Source organism: Drosophila yakuba, chromosome 2L (assembly GCF_016746365.2).
Source record: "Drosophila yakuba strain Tai18E2 chromosome 2L, Prin_Dyak_Tai18E2_2.1, whole genome shotgun sequence".
In the NCBI taxonomy this organism is placed as follows: Eukaryota; Metazoa; Arthropoda; class Insecta; order Diptera; family Drosophilidae; genus Drosophila; species Drosophila yakuba.
The window spans coordinates 17,205,117-17,219,630 of NC_052527.2; the positions used below are offsets into that span (position 1 = coordinate 17,205,117).

A 14,514-nucleotide genomic window follows, 5' to 3' on the forward strand; every position below is an offset into this window, starting at 1 on the left:
TTAGTAGTCTTCCGGCAAATTGATTTCTGTACAGGCGAGCTGGCATTGCATGAAAAATAATTGTGAATTGTGAATGCATAAAGGGGTTAAAAACACCAGAACGAGCAATTAATTGCTAATTACATTTCTGATAGTTGTGTACGGGTCCGCGAAAGAAACAATAGTTGACTTAACAAAAAGTAAAGAGTATCAACAATAATTCATATATATGTAAGTCTTTTATAGAACTTATGGTCATTATCTTAAAGTGCAGCTTTACAAAATGCAAGCTCACTGTGCACAAGATACACAATGTTGCCAATGGCATCTGCAGGACAATCTGAAATTGTCATTGCAGGAGTGGACAAATGGCTTGAGTCTGCCGACGTTTAGACGCTTCAAATGGAGTTGGAACTTCTCACAATGAAAGAGATTGAGAGTGATTTTCCATTTGAAATTGAGATGGAACTTTTCAAAATGAAAGAGATTGACAAAGCGTCCACTCCAGAAGCCATGCCAATCGCAATGCAAAGAGCAATATCTAGGTATTTTGGAAAGAAGTACCTTGGAAGTTCAGGCGAAAATTAATGAATTTCCTTACAGTACAGTCAAAAGTCCTGTCATAAAAGAATTCTTCCACTTATTAATTATACCCGTTACTCGTAGAGTAAAGGGGTATACTAGATTCGTTGAACAGTATGTAACTGGTAGAAGGAAGCGTTTCCGTCCATATAAAGTATTACATATGTGTATATTCTTGATCAGGATCAATGGCCGAGTCGTTATGGCGCTGTCCGTCTGTCTGTCCGTCAAGATCTCAGAAAGATTGATATTAGGCATACAAACAGCCACGCCCACTCTAACGCCCACCACCACACTTTTAAAAAATTTATTAATTTTAGTTTCATTTAAACATTTTGCTCCCTATTTCTATCAATATGCCAGAAAAAGGTGAACATTTCTTGTTCGCTCTTCCCTAAGTTGACTAACGCGTACCTGATAGTCGGGGAAATCGACTACAGCGTTTTCTCTTGTTATACCCGTTACTCGTAGAGTAGAGGGTATACTAGATTCGTTGAAAAGTATGTAACAGGCAGAAGGAAGCGTTTCCGACCATATAAAGTATATATATTCTTAATCAAGAATCGATTTTGCCAGGTCCGAGTATCAATTATAAAAAACAGCCGCTTTGCATTTATGTAGCTCAGTAACAGATTACTGATAGTAATGCGACTATTGCATTCTTTTTCTTTAAGACATGATTAACATACAATTTCTATATCCAAATTATGTGAAACGGTAATAAATTTCACTTTAAAAGACGCAAACGAATGTTTTAAAATGACTAATAATATTATTATTTTTGACGTAAAAAATACAATTTAACTGTCATTGTGCTATAAGATAACTGATGATATTGTTCGTTTTGAAACCATACCAAAAGCTATTACATAGTAAATGAATGAATGAATTTGACCTAAAGAGCACAAATTAATTAAACACACTTGACCGTGATTTGCAATGTCTGATTTCGGGCACCCGTGATAGTGAAGTTTAAAAACATGCACCGTATTTTAGGAATAAAAATTTTCATAACACAAAGGTTCTACCTTACATGCCACTGACACCAATTATCCCCATTAAAACTGGAGTGAAGACCTAGCCGAAATGGGAATGAATATAATTCCCTGCTTAGCCAGCTTAAAGGCACACAAATTAAACAGGCACAGGAAACTAGACAAAGCACGGCAGAAATCCTGGTTAAAAGTCAAAACACACAGGCACGCACAAAGCCGCATATGTGCGAAAGTCTTAGAGAAGTCGGAAAAGGAGGAAAAACGTCGGCAAAAAGAGGGAAGACAAAGGAGGAAAAACGCCGAAATCTGCAATGAAAAAACTTTCAGGCAAACAGGCAAGCATTCTGTCAAGCGAAGGCAGAAGGCAAAAAGCTCCGGTTTCACAGGAAGCACAGGAATCCTCGTAGGCATAGAAGGGATAATGCGCGGCATGCGGAACGCATAAGCGGCAAATTCCATTAAGTGGCAACAACACAGCCGCCAGATTGGGGCTTCCCATCGAATTAAAACGATATGTGCAAAAAGGGAACCCTGTGTCCAGGGTTGACACAGCGCTTCATGGGAGATAAATTTTTTTATGCTTTCCTTGACGAGGATGCGTGGCCCCCGCCCTTCGGATATGATATAAAAGTGCGTGGCGTGCAGAGTTGGTGGAAATAAAAATTCAATTTACAAGTAACTGGGTCACTCCGGCACTGATTCAGCCCCACATTCCACGGACTGGGATGATGACCACTGAGCAGCACGGGTCGTAAAGAATCTTTAGAACGGCATAAACAATTTATATGTTGAGTAGCCTTCAAATGGATTAATGGCCCATGGAAAAAATGACGACTAAGATTGGTAATCGTAAAGCCTGAAGTAGGAGTGCTATATATATGTGTTTCATAGATTCCGAGATAACCTTTCAGGACAACCTATGCGTGTCCCAAAGAAGTCCCAGGACCTGAACCAAGCCGTTGGATTGCTACCCAATACTCAAACCACGCAAAAGCTGACAGTCTGTTATACCGCCGGCTCTAACATAGATCCCACACGGACTTCTGTAAAACGTGGAACTTATTTTAAACAGAGTGAATTAAACGTAAATAAGGCAAGGCAAAACGATAGAAGTACCTTCTGACTTGAAGTTTATAGACCTTTAAACAAATAATAAACTGAAATTAAACCATTTTATATTGAAAGCCGACAAAAATAAAAAACAAGAGAGAACGCTATAGTCGAGTTCCCCGACTATCTGATACCCGTTACTCAGCTAGTGGAAGGAAGAAGGAGAGTCTTAAACACAGTTTTTGGCGGTTTGTAGGCGTTATAGTGGGCGTGGCAGAACGTTTCTAGGCAAATCGATAGAAATTCACAAGACCAATATAAAAATGAAAAAATAACAAAACATTTTTCAAAAGTGTTGGCGTATCAGCTTTGGGCGGTTTGAGGGCGTTAGAGTGGGCGTGGCAAAAAGTTTTTTAGTAAATCGATAGAAAATTACAAGACTAATACAAAAGTGAAAAAATTTCAAAACAGTTTTGGGCGGTTTGTGGGCGTTAGAGTGGGCGTGGCAAAAAGATTTTTGGTAAATCGATAGAAATTTACAAGACCAATACAAAAATGAAAAAATATTAAAACATTTTTCAAAAGTGTGGGCGTGGCAGTTTTGGGCGGTTTGTGGGCGTTAGAGTGGGCGTGGCAGCATGATTAGACAAACTTGCGCTGCGTCTATGTCCCTGGAGTCTGTATGCCTAATCTCAACTTTCTAGCTTTAGTAGTTCCTGAGATCTCGACGTTCATACGGACGGACAGACGGACAGACGGACGGACAGACGGACATGGCCAAATCGACTCGGCTATTGATCCTTATCAATAATATATATACTTTATATGGTCGGAAACGCTTCCTTCTGCCTGTTACATACTTTTCAACGAATCTAGTATACCCTTTTACTCTACACTGGTAGGCACAATTATGTACGAGTAACGGGTATAAAAATCCACAAATTTCTCTTTGCACTTCTTTAACTTTGAGGCCAGTCATTAAACCACTGATTTTAGTGAAAATGGGCAAATGTTTAATGCGACTTAACTTAGAACTTACTCTAATAGTGTAGCTCAACAAACGTTTAGTTTTCACACAATATTCACAAAACTCAATTTTATTTTAACCTCTTTCGGTTCCATCAATAAAAATGGACACTGTTTTAAAAAGTTTTAAAAAAGTATTAAACCTACTTTCAAACTAACTTATTAACTAACTTATTTTCTGTTAGGTTTAAATTAAATACATTTGTTTATACTGTAAAATTGAGCAATTCATATGAAAATTATTCTTCCTGAAATATTTACTCAATACCATCCTTTAAAGGAGCTACCTTTTAAACAATTTGAAACTGCTTTGTGGTATTGTGCCCCAAAGCGGTTTGGTAAACAGACAAAGTCAATACCAACCCCGGAAAAGTGGGCTGGTGACTCCCTTTTCGGTAGTGATGCAAGGCAACAATTGAATTCGATGGAACTTAAACATGGAATTTGCGTGTATATTGGCAAACGATTTGCACACAAAAGAAAGATAACATCGATTCAATCGCTATTCAGTGGAAGTTGAAAGTGGCGTACAATGGTGGTATTCAATACTTGTTGAAGGTAATAATGCTAATGACACGGCCATGCAAATGAACAAACCACGATTTCAATTTGTGGGAGGATTATTTGTTGTGCATTGCTTGCATATTCCTGCAAAATACCTTCCTCAAATATTTTCAATACCACAAGAGTCCGTAATAAACAATCCACAAGACCTGTAGGGAACTATTCAAACATGTACAAATATAAACAAATATTTAAATACATTTACACGGATTCTGAGATTCTTAATTGGATTTCACACCTGTACGTTTCAGAATCTGACTACCCTTTGTAAATACTATTTTACATTTATATTTCATTTCACACTTTTTTGTATATTAATACTTCAAAAAATCTGGACGTGGTTTGGGTGGTTTTATTTCCACGTTGTCAAAATGTAAAAATGTGTGGTATGTGAACTTTTTCCAAGCAATCAAACAAACCCATTTAAAGGATACTTTACACAAGGCTTTTATGTGTATGCCGTATGCAATAAACAGAGAGAAAGACTTAAGTTGTTTTTGCAAACAAAACAGGAAACTATCATTAAATACATAGCTGGTAAAAAAAAGCGGAGTATAATCATAATGGTATAATTAAAATTTAAAAGCCCTGATATGGGCTTAAGCCGTATGGAAAACGCAATTTGGTAGTCGTGGTACCTTCCTGAAAACAACTTTTTCCTAATTTATGACCTGCCACACAAATCAAAATGAAAGCTGTAACTTGAAAATAAAAATTGCTGCCAAAAAAGTTGAATAAAATGGAAGGGAAAAGTTGTTTAGCCGAAAATTGGAAAATTGCTTGGAAAAAAATAATAGACTTCCCAAAGGTAAATTTGTCAAAAGAATTGTTTCATTAAGTCATTAATCTAACGCACACTTTATTTTTACAGAGAACTAATTAATTGATTTCAGAAACGGCACTTGTACCAAATAGTTGAATATTAATTAGAGCATGTTTATAATAAGTATGTAAATATATTTCGCAAGCACTTTTCAATGCACTTCATTAGGAAAGCGCGGAAATTCGGGATGCACTTACCTTTGATAAAGTCGACAGCCATTTCCAGGCCGTAGGTGTCCTTGTCGCAATCGTCGAGCAGGTGGGCGCCCAGAGTGACATTCGGCAGAAGCTGTTGCTTGTTAACCTGGTCCAAGGTGTACAGCATCGCCTCCAAGGCCTGGATGCCGCCCTGCGGCATTATGGGTCCGCAGGTGATGCTGTCCTCGCGCGAGTGGACCATCATCAGGCCACCCAGGATTACATCGCCCTCGAGCACAGCGGCGTGCTTAACTGGCCAGCCGGATGACGAGCTCGGTGGCGGACTGTCCAGGGACTTGGCCAAAATCTGGACCACACTTTCCACACTTGCCGCACTTGCACCGGATCCGAGTAGCCGGGGCGTGGGCACCGCCTTACCACCGATCCTGCTCTCCGTGCTCGTTAGTGTTGGCAATATGGTCGGTACAATATTGGCAGTTGTCATTGTTGGCCACGCCTCTGTGGCATTTGCATAGCCATGGGTTAGTGCGGCATCCGGATTGAATTTTATTTCGTCCCTCCGAACACTCAGGCCAATCTTATTGGTCTTTTCCGACCCGCTGCGCTTTGTTTTTGCTGGTATTATTTCTGTCGGGGGATTGGACGTGGATGTGGCATTGGGAATGGGAGTGGGAGTGGGTATGGTGGACGTGGTCGTGGGAGAGAGCGATACTGCTGTCTCGGCCATGTTTGTTTTGCTCGGAATCACTGCTCCTCCGATTTGGTCTTCTATTGTTGCTGGTACATTTATCCGTGCCATTTGGCCCACTGCGGGACGTAGGGGCACCGTGTGTTGCTCCCGAGTCGGCGATGTTGCTGCCGTGGCTTGAATTGCTGCAGTTATTGCTGCTGATGCTGCTGCTGATGCTGATGCTGATACTGCTGCTACTGACACACCTGCTGCTCGTGGAGGTGCTGTTGTTGCCGAGATTGCTTCTAAGGTGGCCGCACCTTTCATCCGCCTTGCTTCTCCTTGTCCCAACTGGTTTCCGGTTGCCATTGTGGCGGCCATAAAGGAATCCAAAGTACGGTGCACAGCTGGGCGAGTGGATGTAGCCGCTGTGTTCGCAGGTAATTGGTTTGCAGGTGTCACTTGCAACTTATCCGCCGCGCCGCCTTGCACCTTATTTGCAGCTTTCATCTGTCGCTCAATGGCTTTTATGGTTTCACCAGGTACCAGTGCCAGTACAAGCGTTGCATTTAAATTGTCGCTTAATGCGACGGCCGACCTTCCGTCATCATTCGCCCCTGCTAATTGCTGTTCGGTGGGCCCGCCTGCCAGCAATTGTTGATGCTGCAGCAGCAATATGAACGCGAGCAGAAGCGGTTGCATCGTTATTCCTGGTGCACTTCAGCTGCGGTGGGCGATCAGTGCGGCAAGAACTTGGACATGGACATGGACATGAACATGAACATGGACATCGACGTGGACATGGAAAGGGGCAATCTAGCCGGGCAGCACAGCCTGGAGGAGGAGAACTTCCAACGCATTTGCTTGCAACCCGAGCGGTTGGTTAAATTTCAATTAAGACTCGACAGGATCCGAAAATTTGTCTGGTCAACACGCGTTTTAATTAAGTTTGACTCGCCGCGGCTGAAATTGATGTGGCTGCTAATTTTCGCCAGCTCCAGTCCAGAGCATTTTTATGGGCTGCCAACTTTGTTGCACAGCTGAAAAATAAAACGCAAGTGGAAACTCAAGTTAGCCAGGATATAAATAGGAAAGCACAACGACCAGCAGCGGGTGGGAAGTGAATTATAAATGTTGGTAGTTAAGCCAGTTTAATGAGCAGTGAAAATATGCATAAAAATGAGCTAACATTTGTATTATTACAGCTGCATGCAGACGCTTTAATTTTGGCTAAAGTTATCCTCTCAACAAGCAGATTTTGTTTATATACCTTATAACTTTTACTAAGGCAAATTTTAAAGTGTTATGTTAAAACTAGAGAGATTCGCTGCTTTAGGAGCTTTACCTGCTCAGCCTAGCGGCTGTTTCATTAATTGCTGAAACCTTTTTAATAAATGTTTCGTTTCCACGAGAAATGCGTGACTTAAATATATTTTGATAAGCAAGGTAAGATAATCCCGCTCGAGGTTCGTATGGATACTCAGTTGGACAGGCAGACGGACTAGTGATCCTTATCCTTTATCCTTTTCCCCTGTTAGTTACTTCTCAACGAGTCTTGTGTAACCATAAGCTCTACCACTATCGTACCCAATGGATTTAATTCCAATGGTTAGTTCTAGTCATTACTCAAAACTATTTGCAAAACAAAACGAATGAAATGAGTATTCATTTCGGAATTCACTAGGTTATTGAAAATAGCATAGTAGCTTTTTACAATTACCCCGATAAAGATGCGCATTCCATTTTCTATCTCTATTACATATTTATATTTTGCGGAATGTCAATCCCCACTGCTGGGGAGTCACTCCAATGGCTGTCAGCCCAAATTGATGAGATTAATTACATTTTTGGGATGCAATCCAGGACTGAGATACCGGGTCCAACATTTTCATTAGTCGGGCCGCTCGTTAATTTATGGCCACGTTTCGGCAATATACGCCGGTCCACACATCTTGTCTATTTTCGCATGGCAGTTGACACTTATTTTGGGCCTCGTGACCGGATTCTCTCCGAAAGGCGGCAAAATCCTGCAGCTATTTTGGTCGCCCAAAGTCAACAAATTTGGGTGATATTCGTATGCTAGAATACGAGGAGAGGCATAAAAGGTTTTCTGGCCCAGCATGTTAGGCAGACAGAACTTTAATAAATGCACAGAAAATATTCAAAGCTGCCGTAAGTTTAAGTGCCTGCAGCTAAGTGTAGGAACATTTCCTTGGTCCAATGAACCATAAATGTGTAAAAATGGATAAACAAACATACCCCAAGGCTATTGCCAGCCAACTGGACCATAACATAACGAGTAAATAAGTGCTTGGCAACCCACGAGTCCATCGAAAACCCATTACACGGCATCATTAAACGGCGACAAAATGGCTAATTGCTTTTGCCCCAGTTAGTGGAGCCCTTTTGTCAGGCAGCCTGTTATTTAATTAGCCCCCTATAATTAACGCAAATACTTTGATTAGATGGCCCGCCTCAGCAACTAAACATCCGGCTAAGTCCTGAGCTGGGCCCCAAATATGATGGGTGGGTAGTATTACTGGTCCGTTTCTGGCAAATGACATTCTGCGTACCCATTTCATTATTTTCAAATAACAGATACAATCCGGAGGTTCTTATTTGCTGACACAGAAGAGGCAGCCTAATGCCTACGCACTTTCTGTTTGCTCACATTTGTGTGAAAAGAGCTTACTGGCAACTGTTTACATTTGCAATAGACTGCGACCGTTTTAAAAGCTTGCTTATTGAATTTATTATTTTGCTCGCATAATCGGTCTGATTTGTAAGCTGAATTTGCAGACTCCGCAGGCGTATAGCAAAATCTCATTTATTAAAATATTCCAAAGAATTTTGCGCCTCAAGCGCAGGAGCACTTTGACCCTCGTTGAGCAGCCTCTTTGGGCCAAGTCCTTTATGTGGTGCATGAACACATGCAGATAACCATTCAGGTAATGGCCACGTTACAGTTTCTGGCCATGATTTTTTATGCGCAAATTATGCACAAAGTTCAGCTGAGCGCAAGACCCGAAAAGGGCTGCGGGAAAATTCAAAATTAATGACCCCCCTTCCCGTTACTGAAGCCTAGACCCATATAGTGGGCTCTCAATTTGAAATATTATTTATTAACCCGACCATAATGGCTGGCACGTGACGCGGCTGGATTGCCGGACTGGCGGCTGACCACTTAAAGCTTGATTATCCATAATGAATATGCAGTCCGGCCCAAGTGGAAAAATTCCGATTAAATATTAACAATGTGTGCGGCGCCATTTGTCAACACGCCTGCGGGTGTTGGTAAAATTTATAATGAGCTAATAAATCAGTCAGTCAATGAACGGAAGCCACTTCACAAGAAGTACAATTAAATCTATGATTTTGCGAGTGGCATTCGCAGATTCCTTAAATAACTCTCATGTCGGCATAACATACGAATAACCCATTTACACTTCGAGTCACGGGTATAATAGTAATGATTGCAAATTGCCAAAACCCTGTTTAAATCTCACAGTAAAGCAAGGAAGCTTAAAGTAAAACATTCAGCGGGTAGCTTTTAAAATAAGGCGTGAAATGAATTTTATTCCGCCGCACGCAGTTTGGTCAACCTTTCTGTGTCGTACCGAAAGTTTCCGAATTTTTTCCCCTGCATCTTTTTCGTATAATTTCATTTATTATCACTTTTATTGTTTTGCCAATTAAAAAGTTGGAACATTTATTTTGAGCGCTCTCACTTTGTCGTCTTGGCCAGCCAAGCGAGGCAAAAAAATTTAGAATACGACTGTAGGAACATCGCTGACTAGCAGAGACCGTGGAAAAGTTTTGGCCCAACTTTTAATTAGTGGCGTCCAGCATGCATAAGCCAAAAACCTCCGTGGAGAGGCCAAATCTCCCGTGAGCAAAGGGCAAGCGAAAATAAGCGAAAAGAAGCGAAAGGAAGCGAAAGCTAGAGCTAATTCCCCATAAATGCCCGTTATCGCTGGCATTTAGGACGTCTTTAAAGTTGACCAGGTCAACGAAAGCTTTGTGGCTTGCTCTACAAGTTGGCTTTAAAGACACTCATCACTTCAAAATTCCTTCTCCAGTCATCCATTGTGATGCTATTCAGAGAGCTTGGCAACGCTCCATGCAAATGTCTGCCAATTCTCGAGAACTCTTAACTCTTCACTCTACCGTTTTGCAGTCAGGGCCAACGAGAATAGTGCTAAATTCAATGTGATTTTGTTGAAGTTTTCCAGTCGAAAAGTTTCTGGTCAGCGGCGCCAATAAATGTGGCTCACGCGCCAGCACGCGCCATTGCCATTGACCCCCTCTTGCGCCCACCAAATGTCCTTTGCCGGCAGGACTCTGGGCCAACAGTTTGGCCCGGCCATAATGCTGTGCCGGCGGCATTCCTCGCGGCTGTTCCGACCCAGTAGTAAACAAATTAATCCCATTTTGCAAGTGAGCCTGCGGACCCGGAGCTCGGTATAAATTAAGTAATTAAGTCGATTCAAGGCTTCTAGTCGGGTTAATTGATGCTGTGTCAATGCGTTCACGCGCTCTTTGCCCGCGCTCCATTCCATTTCCGCTTTAATTAATTGGTTTCTGAAGCTGGAAGCATTTGAATTTCGAATTTCCAATATGCGCGCCCACACATGGTGCAAATTGAAAACAATCTTTGGGTAGAGTATTAAGATTTCATAAGTGGATTACGTCAAGTGCGGAAAAAGAACGCCGAATTAATCAAAATAAATCGCGTTTGGCCGACAAAGTCGAAAGTAATTTTCAGTACACAGGGCGTATGCGTAACGCAGTCAAGGCGGCAAGGCGCAAGGAGGCAGCCCCAAATACTTTTAAGTGCTCTGCAGGAGAGCACTCATTACGGAAATTGCTTTACACAGACCGAAATGAGCTCAGGCACATTTCGCATTCCAGAAGCTGTTCAGCACCAGGAACTTCCCTCCCCCAAGCCTCTCAAGCCGAGTTCAGTTTAGTCGACTTGAGTCGGGCCGGCAATCATATGCTTATTGAAGTGGGACGTGGTCCCCGCATTCCGCCCCACTTTATCAAATGAATAAGTAAGCAAAACACTGAGCGGAGCGTCGGCGAAATAGGAGCCACAGGTAAAAGGGATGGCATCGCCTTTACCGAGAACATATGAAAAAGTTGAGGTACACTGTACTGGTCCTCATGCCCTCTTTTCTGACAAAACTGTGTTTCAGTGAACGGTTAAACAATCGTAGTTTCTGGCTAGAAGGGTAAAACTATTGCTTACCTCTCGCGAAATATTCTGTCTCATAGAATACTAGCAGAAGTAACTATCACCGCTTTCAAATTTTGATTTTTGTACTTCTGATTAGATATTAGAAAATAAAGTAAGCACAAAAAACGTGTAACTATTTACAAATAAATACTTAATGAATACAAAACTATACAAAAACTAGAGCTCAGTTTTGATACATTTTCGTAGAAATTATTTAGGTGTTATCTCCAATGATGGTTAGCAGTACGGTTAGCATAACGGTTTTTTTCTATCCGTTACCCCTAGAGTAAAAGCAAAGGCATTAGAATAACCGGGGACGCAATGTTGAGAGCGAAAACATCTTAAAATTGTACGCACTGGCTTGAGTGAGCTACCAATATCAGCAGCTAATTTTAAATTTGCTAAAATTTTAAGTGTTTAAATTTGCTCATTTTAGCACACTTTCTTATTGTACTTATATTTTGGCGCTTCATTGGAATTTTGGAAAATATTAGCAAGCGAAAATCTATGTAATAAAAACAAGAGAGAATGCTGTAGTCGAGTTTCCCGACTATTCCGGCAAGTGTCTCATCTATGTTTCCTGGAATTCTCTCAACTTTCTAGCATTTATTCCTGAAATCTCGACGTTCATATAGACGGACGGACACCCTTTTACTTTACAGAACTACATACACACACGATATACCGTTTAGCTTTTTACCCAAATTGTTTCTTAGGCCCTTATAAAGCTTGTAAACAATAGTATTTTAGTTCATTTAAAATATATTCGAAAAAAATGAAACAAAGAAACCAATGAGACTGCAAAAAAGCACCTTTAATTTCCGAAACCTCAACTTTCCTTGGTTGCCTATGGTGAGGCTCCTTTCCGTCCACTTCAATCCCACTGTGTTGTCTGTCAGCAGTCGAGAAACCGTCAATGCAGGATAAAGGGAGGAGGATGAAGAGGACGATGAGGAGGAGAAGGATGAGCAGCCTTGGGGTGCCAGACAAAGCATGGAAGCGCGTCCACAGGGAAAGCGGCTCCCAGTTTTTGGGGAACCTGCCTTTTCCTGTTGACAGACAGGGCGGCTGTTTGTTTGTTTATTGATTTTGTGTTTTTTGGCGGTGCGTGTATATGCAGATTGGCACTGATAGCATTCGAAATGATATACACGCCACATTAAATGGATTATTTAATGTTGTCACTCACGTACGTATGCCGAGCAAATGATGCGTGCACCAGATAGTCCTCCTCCCCGGGAGATATTGCCCCGACAACTGGGGCACACAGTGTTGCCACGAATGCCCCAATGCCCCTAGTACACCAGCGGGAGTCATTTCCATTTGTCTTGCGTCCTGTCGTTTCGATTCCTCAGCGAAGGAGGTTAAAGTTGATTGTGCTTGAAATTGGTCGGATTCGCTGTTGGGCCCCGCTTGGTGCCTCTTTTTAATTGGGAATTGGAACAGCCCCTGGTTTTGCTTACCTCATTCCGATGGAGAGCTCTAGATTTTTGAAAACAGTTTGCTCATGCAATTCGACAATAATTCGGCAAATGTCAATTGCAAAAACAGAAATATATCCTGAGTGCTAGAGCTTAACCCACCATCAAAATCTCTACTGAGGAAGCCGAGTGTAATATACAGTAAACGGATTATAATTGCGAGCTATCAAACACCGGCGCATGGCAGCTTATTCCTGCTCATTAGCCATGGAGACTCCCCATCAAACGGGTAGGCCCCTCAAAGCCCACATACTGCAACTTAAGGCTGCACTACTGGTTAGGCTTATCAGCAATTCAATTGATGCCCAGCCTGACCGCCAGCTAGCTAATTAAACGGGGCCCTGGGGCCCGACTTGCCTTACCCACAATACATCGGGGGAGTCGCTCATCTGCCCCTGAATATAATTAACCGCATTATTCAAGTTTATCGAGTGCGCGCTCCACACACGTCCTCAATAAATAATGGCAGCACAATGGGAAGAGCGGAAAAAACGCAGGAAAACATCGGCTGTGGCCCCAGCTACATTGGCTTAGCTCTTGATCTACGACGGTAATCCCTCATATATTCCCGTACGACGATGTTCACATACTTACTTCAGCCATGAGTCGCGTATTTGTAACGCAAATAAGGACGAAAAATTACGAACATCCAGCAGGAGCTTCATAAATCAAAGGACTGAAGCATAAATATTTAAGGAAGATTAAAGCACTCGCTGAAGATGTTTCCTTCGCTTATCTAAGTCCTCAAAATGCCTGCGGGGCCGATACAAAATGTAAGGCTCCAATTGCACAAAAGCGCATCTCAAAGCCTATTGTATTTCAATTTGGGTGCCGGGCAGCTCATTAGTGCGGGATGTTCCATTTCCTAATGCAAGCAAAAACACAAACACCAAAAGTTAACTCTGCACCGAACAAAATTGCAACTAATCCTGTTACAATCAATTGCAAAGGCTGCTGCGAGAGAGATTTTCTAAAGGCTTTCCCAGCTCTTAACTGACCGATAATGGTTTTACTAAAAAACAAGAGAGAACGCTCTACTAGTGGAAGTGCGAGGGAGAAAAAGATAAGAAAAAAGAAAATAGAAAAGTTTTTTTTTCGAGGTTTCTCACTGACGTAACCTAATGGCGGTTACATTTATTGAAATTGTAATTTTCCAGCGTTAAACTGGTTTTGGCAAATCGATAGAAACTAGCAAGAAAAATAATTAATGTGACATTTTTGTGAGCAATAGAGTGGACGTGGCAATGTTCTAGGATAGACTTTCACAAATTCGAAGTCATAAGTCTCAGTTTTCTCTATGTTAGCTTCTATAGGTCCCGGGATCTCGTAATTTTTGCGGACAGTCGGAGTTACCCGTCTGGAAACTTAAGTTCAAATGATGTTCAGTTTAAGCTGTGCTTTTTCCGACCCTCTTTCGCAATATATTAAATGCACCCTGGTCGTGCTCAGCACATCTCACAATTGGCCATTTAATGGCAGCCATGGTCGACTTTAAAGAGCCGTAAACCGCCGAAAGAAAGCAGAAATAATAAATATTAATGGCGGCTGAGGGGCACCGAAGGCCACCACTTCCGAACCCAAACATTGCTTCCTTTTCACTCCTAAAATATTTATTTATTCACGCACTCGCAGGCTCCCGGGCTTAATTGGCACTAGAGCACTTATTGTTCTTAATCTGCTCATGGAAAATTTAATTAAGGCAATGGTTTCGTTTGGGGCGAATTCAATTTATGATAGGGCCCAGCATCAATCATGCATATCCAGTGACAGCAAGGCGTTCTCAGGGACACGCCTCACTGCCCATTCTAATGTCCTTAAAGCTCCTGCACCCTCATCCTCACCGGCAACCGCACCCATGCGCACCCATCACCAACCCAACCAAAATGGCCGAAAGTCCTTCGAGCATGAAAATGTTGCAAATAGCAGTTTGTTCACGGAGACCTAGGA

At 41.9% G+C, this 14,514-nt stretch overlaps 1 protein-coding gene across 2 annotated transcripts in view; it reads right to left on the minus strand.

Moving 5' to 3' along the window:
- Nucleotides 1–14,514, minus strand: part of LOC6528602 (metabotropic glutamate receptor 2) — an 84,853-nt gene that overhangs the window by 40,941 nt on the left and 29,398 nt on the right. For both annotated transcript variants that reach the window (XM_039371075.2, XM_015198834.3), the window contains exon 2: nt 5,217–6,887. In XM_039371075.2, the coding sequence (XP_039227009.1) occupies nt 5,217–6,549 (1,333 nt within the window). In that variant the 5' untranslated portion in view covers nt 6,550–6,887. The remainder of the gene's footprint in view (nt 1–5,216; nt 6,888–14,514) is intronic.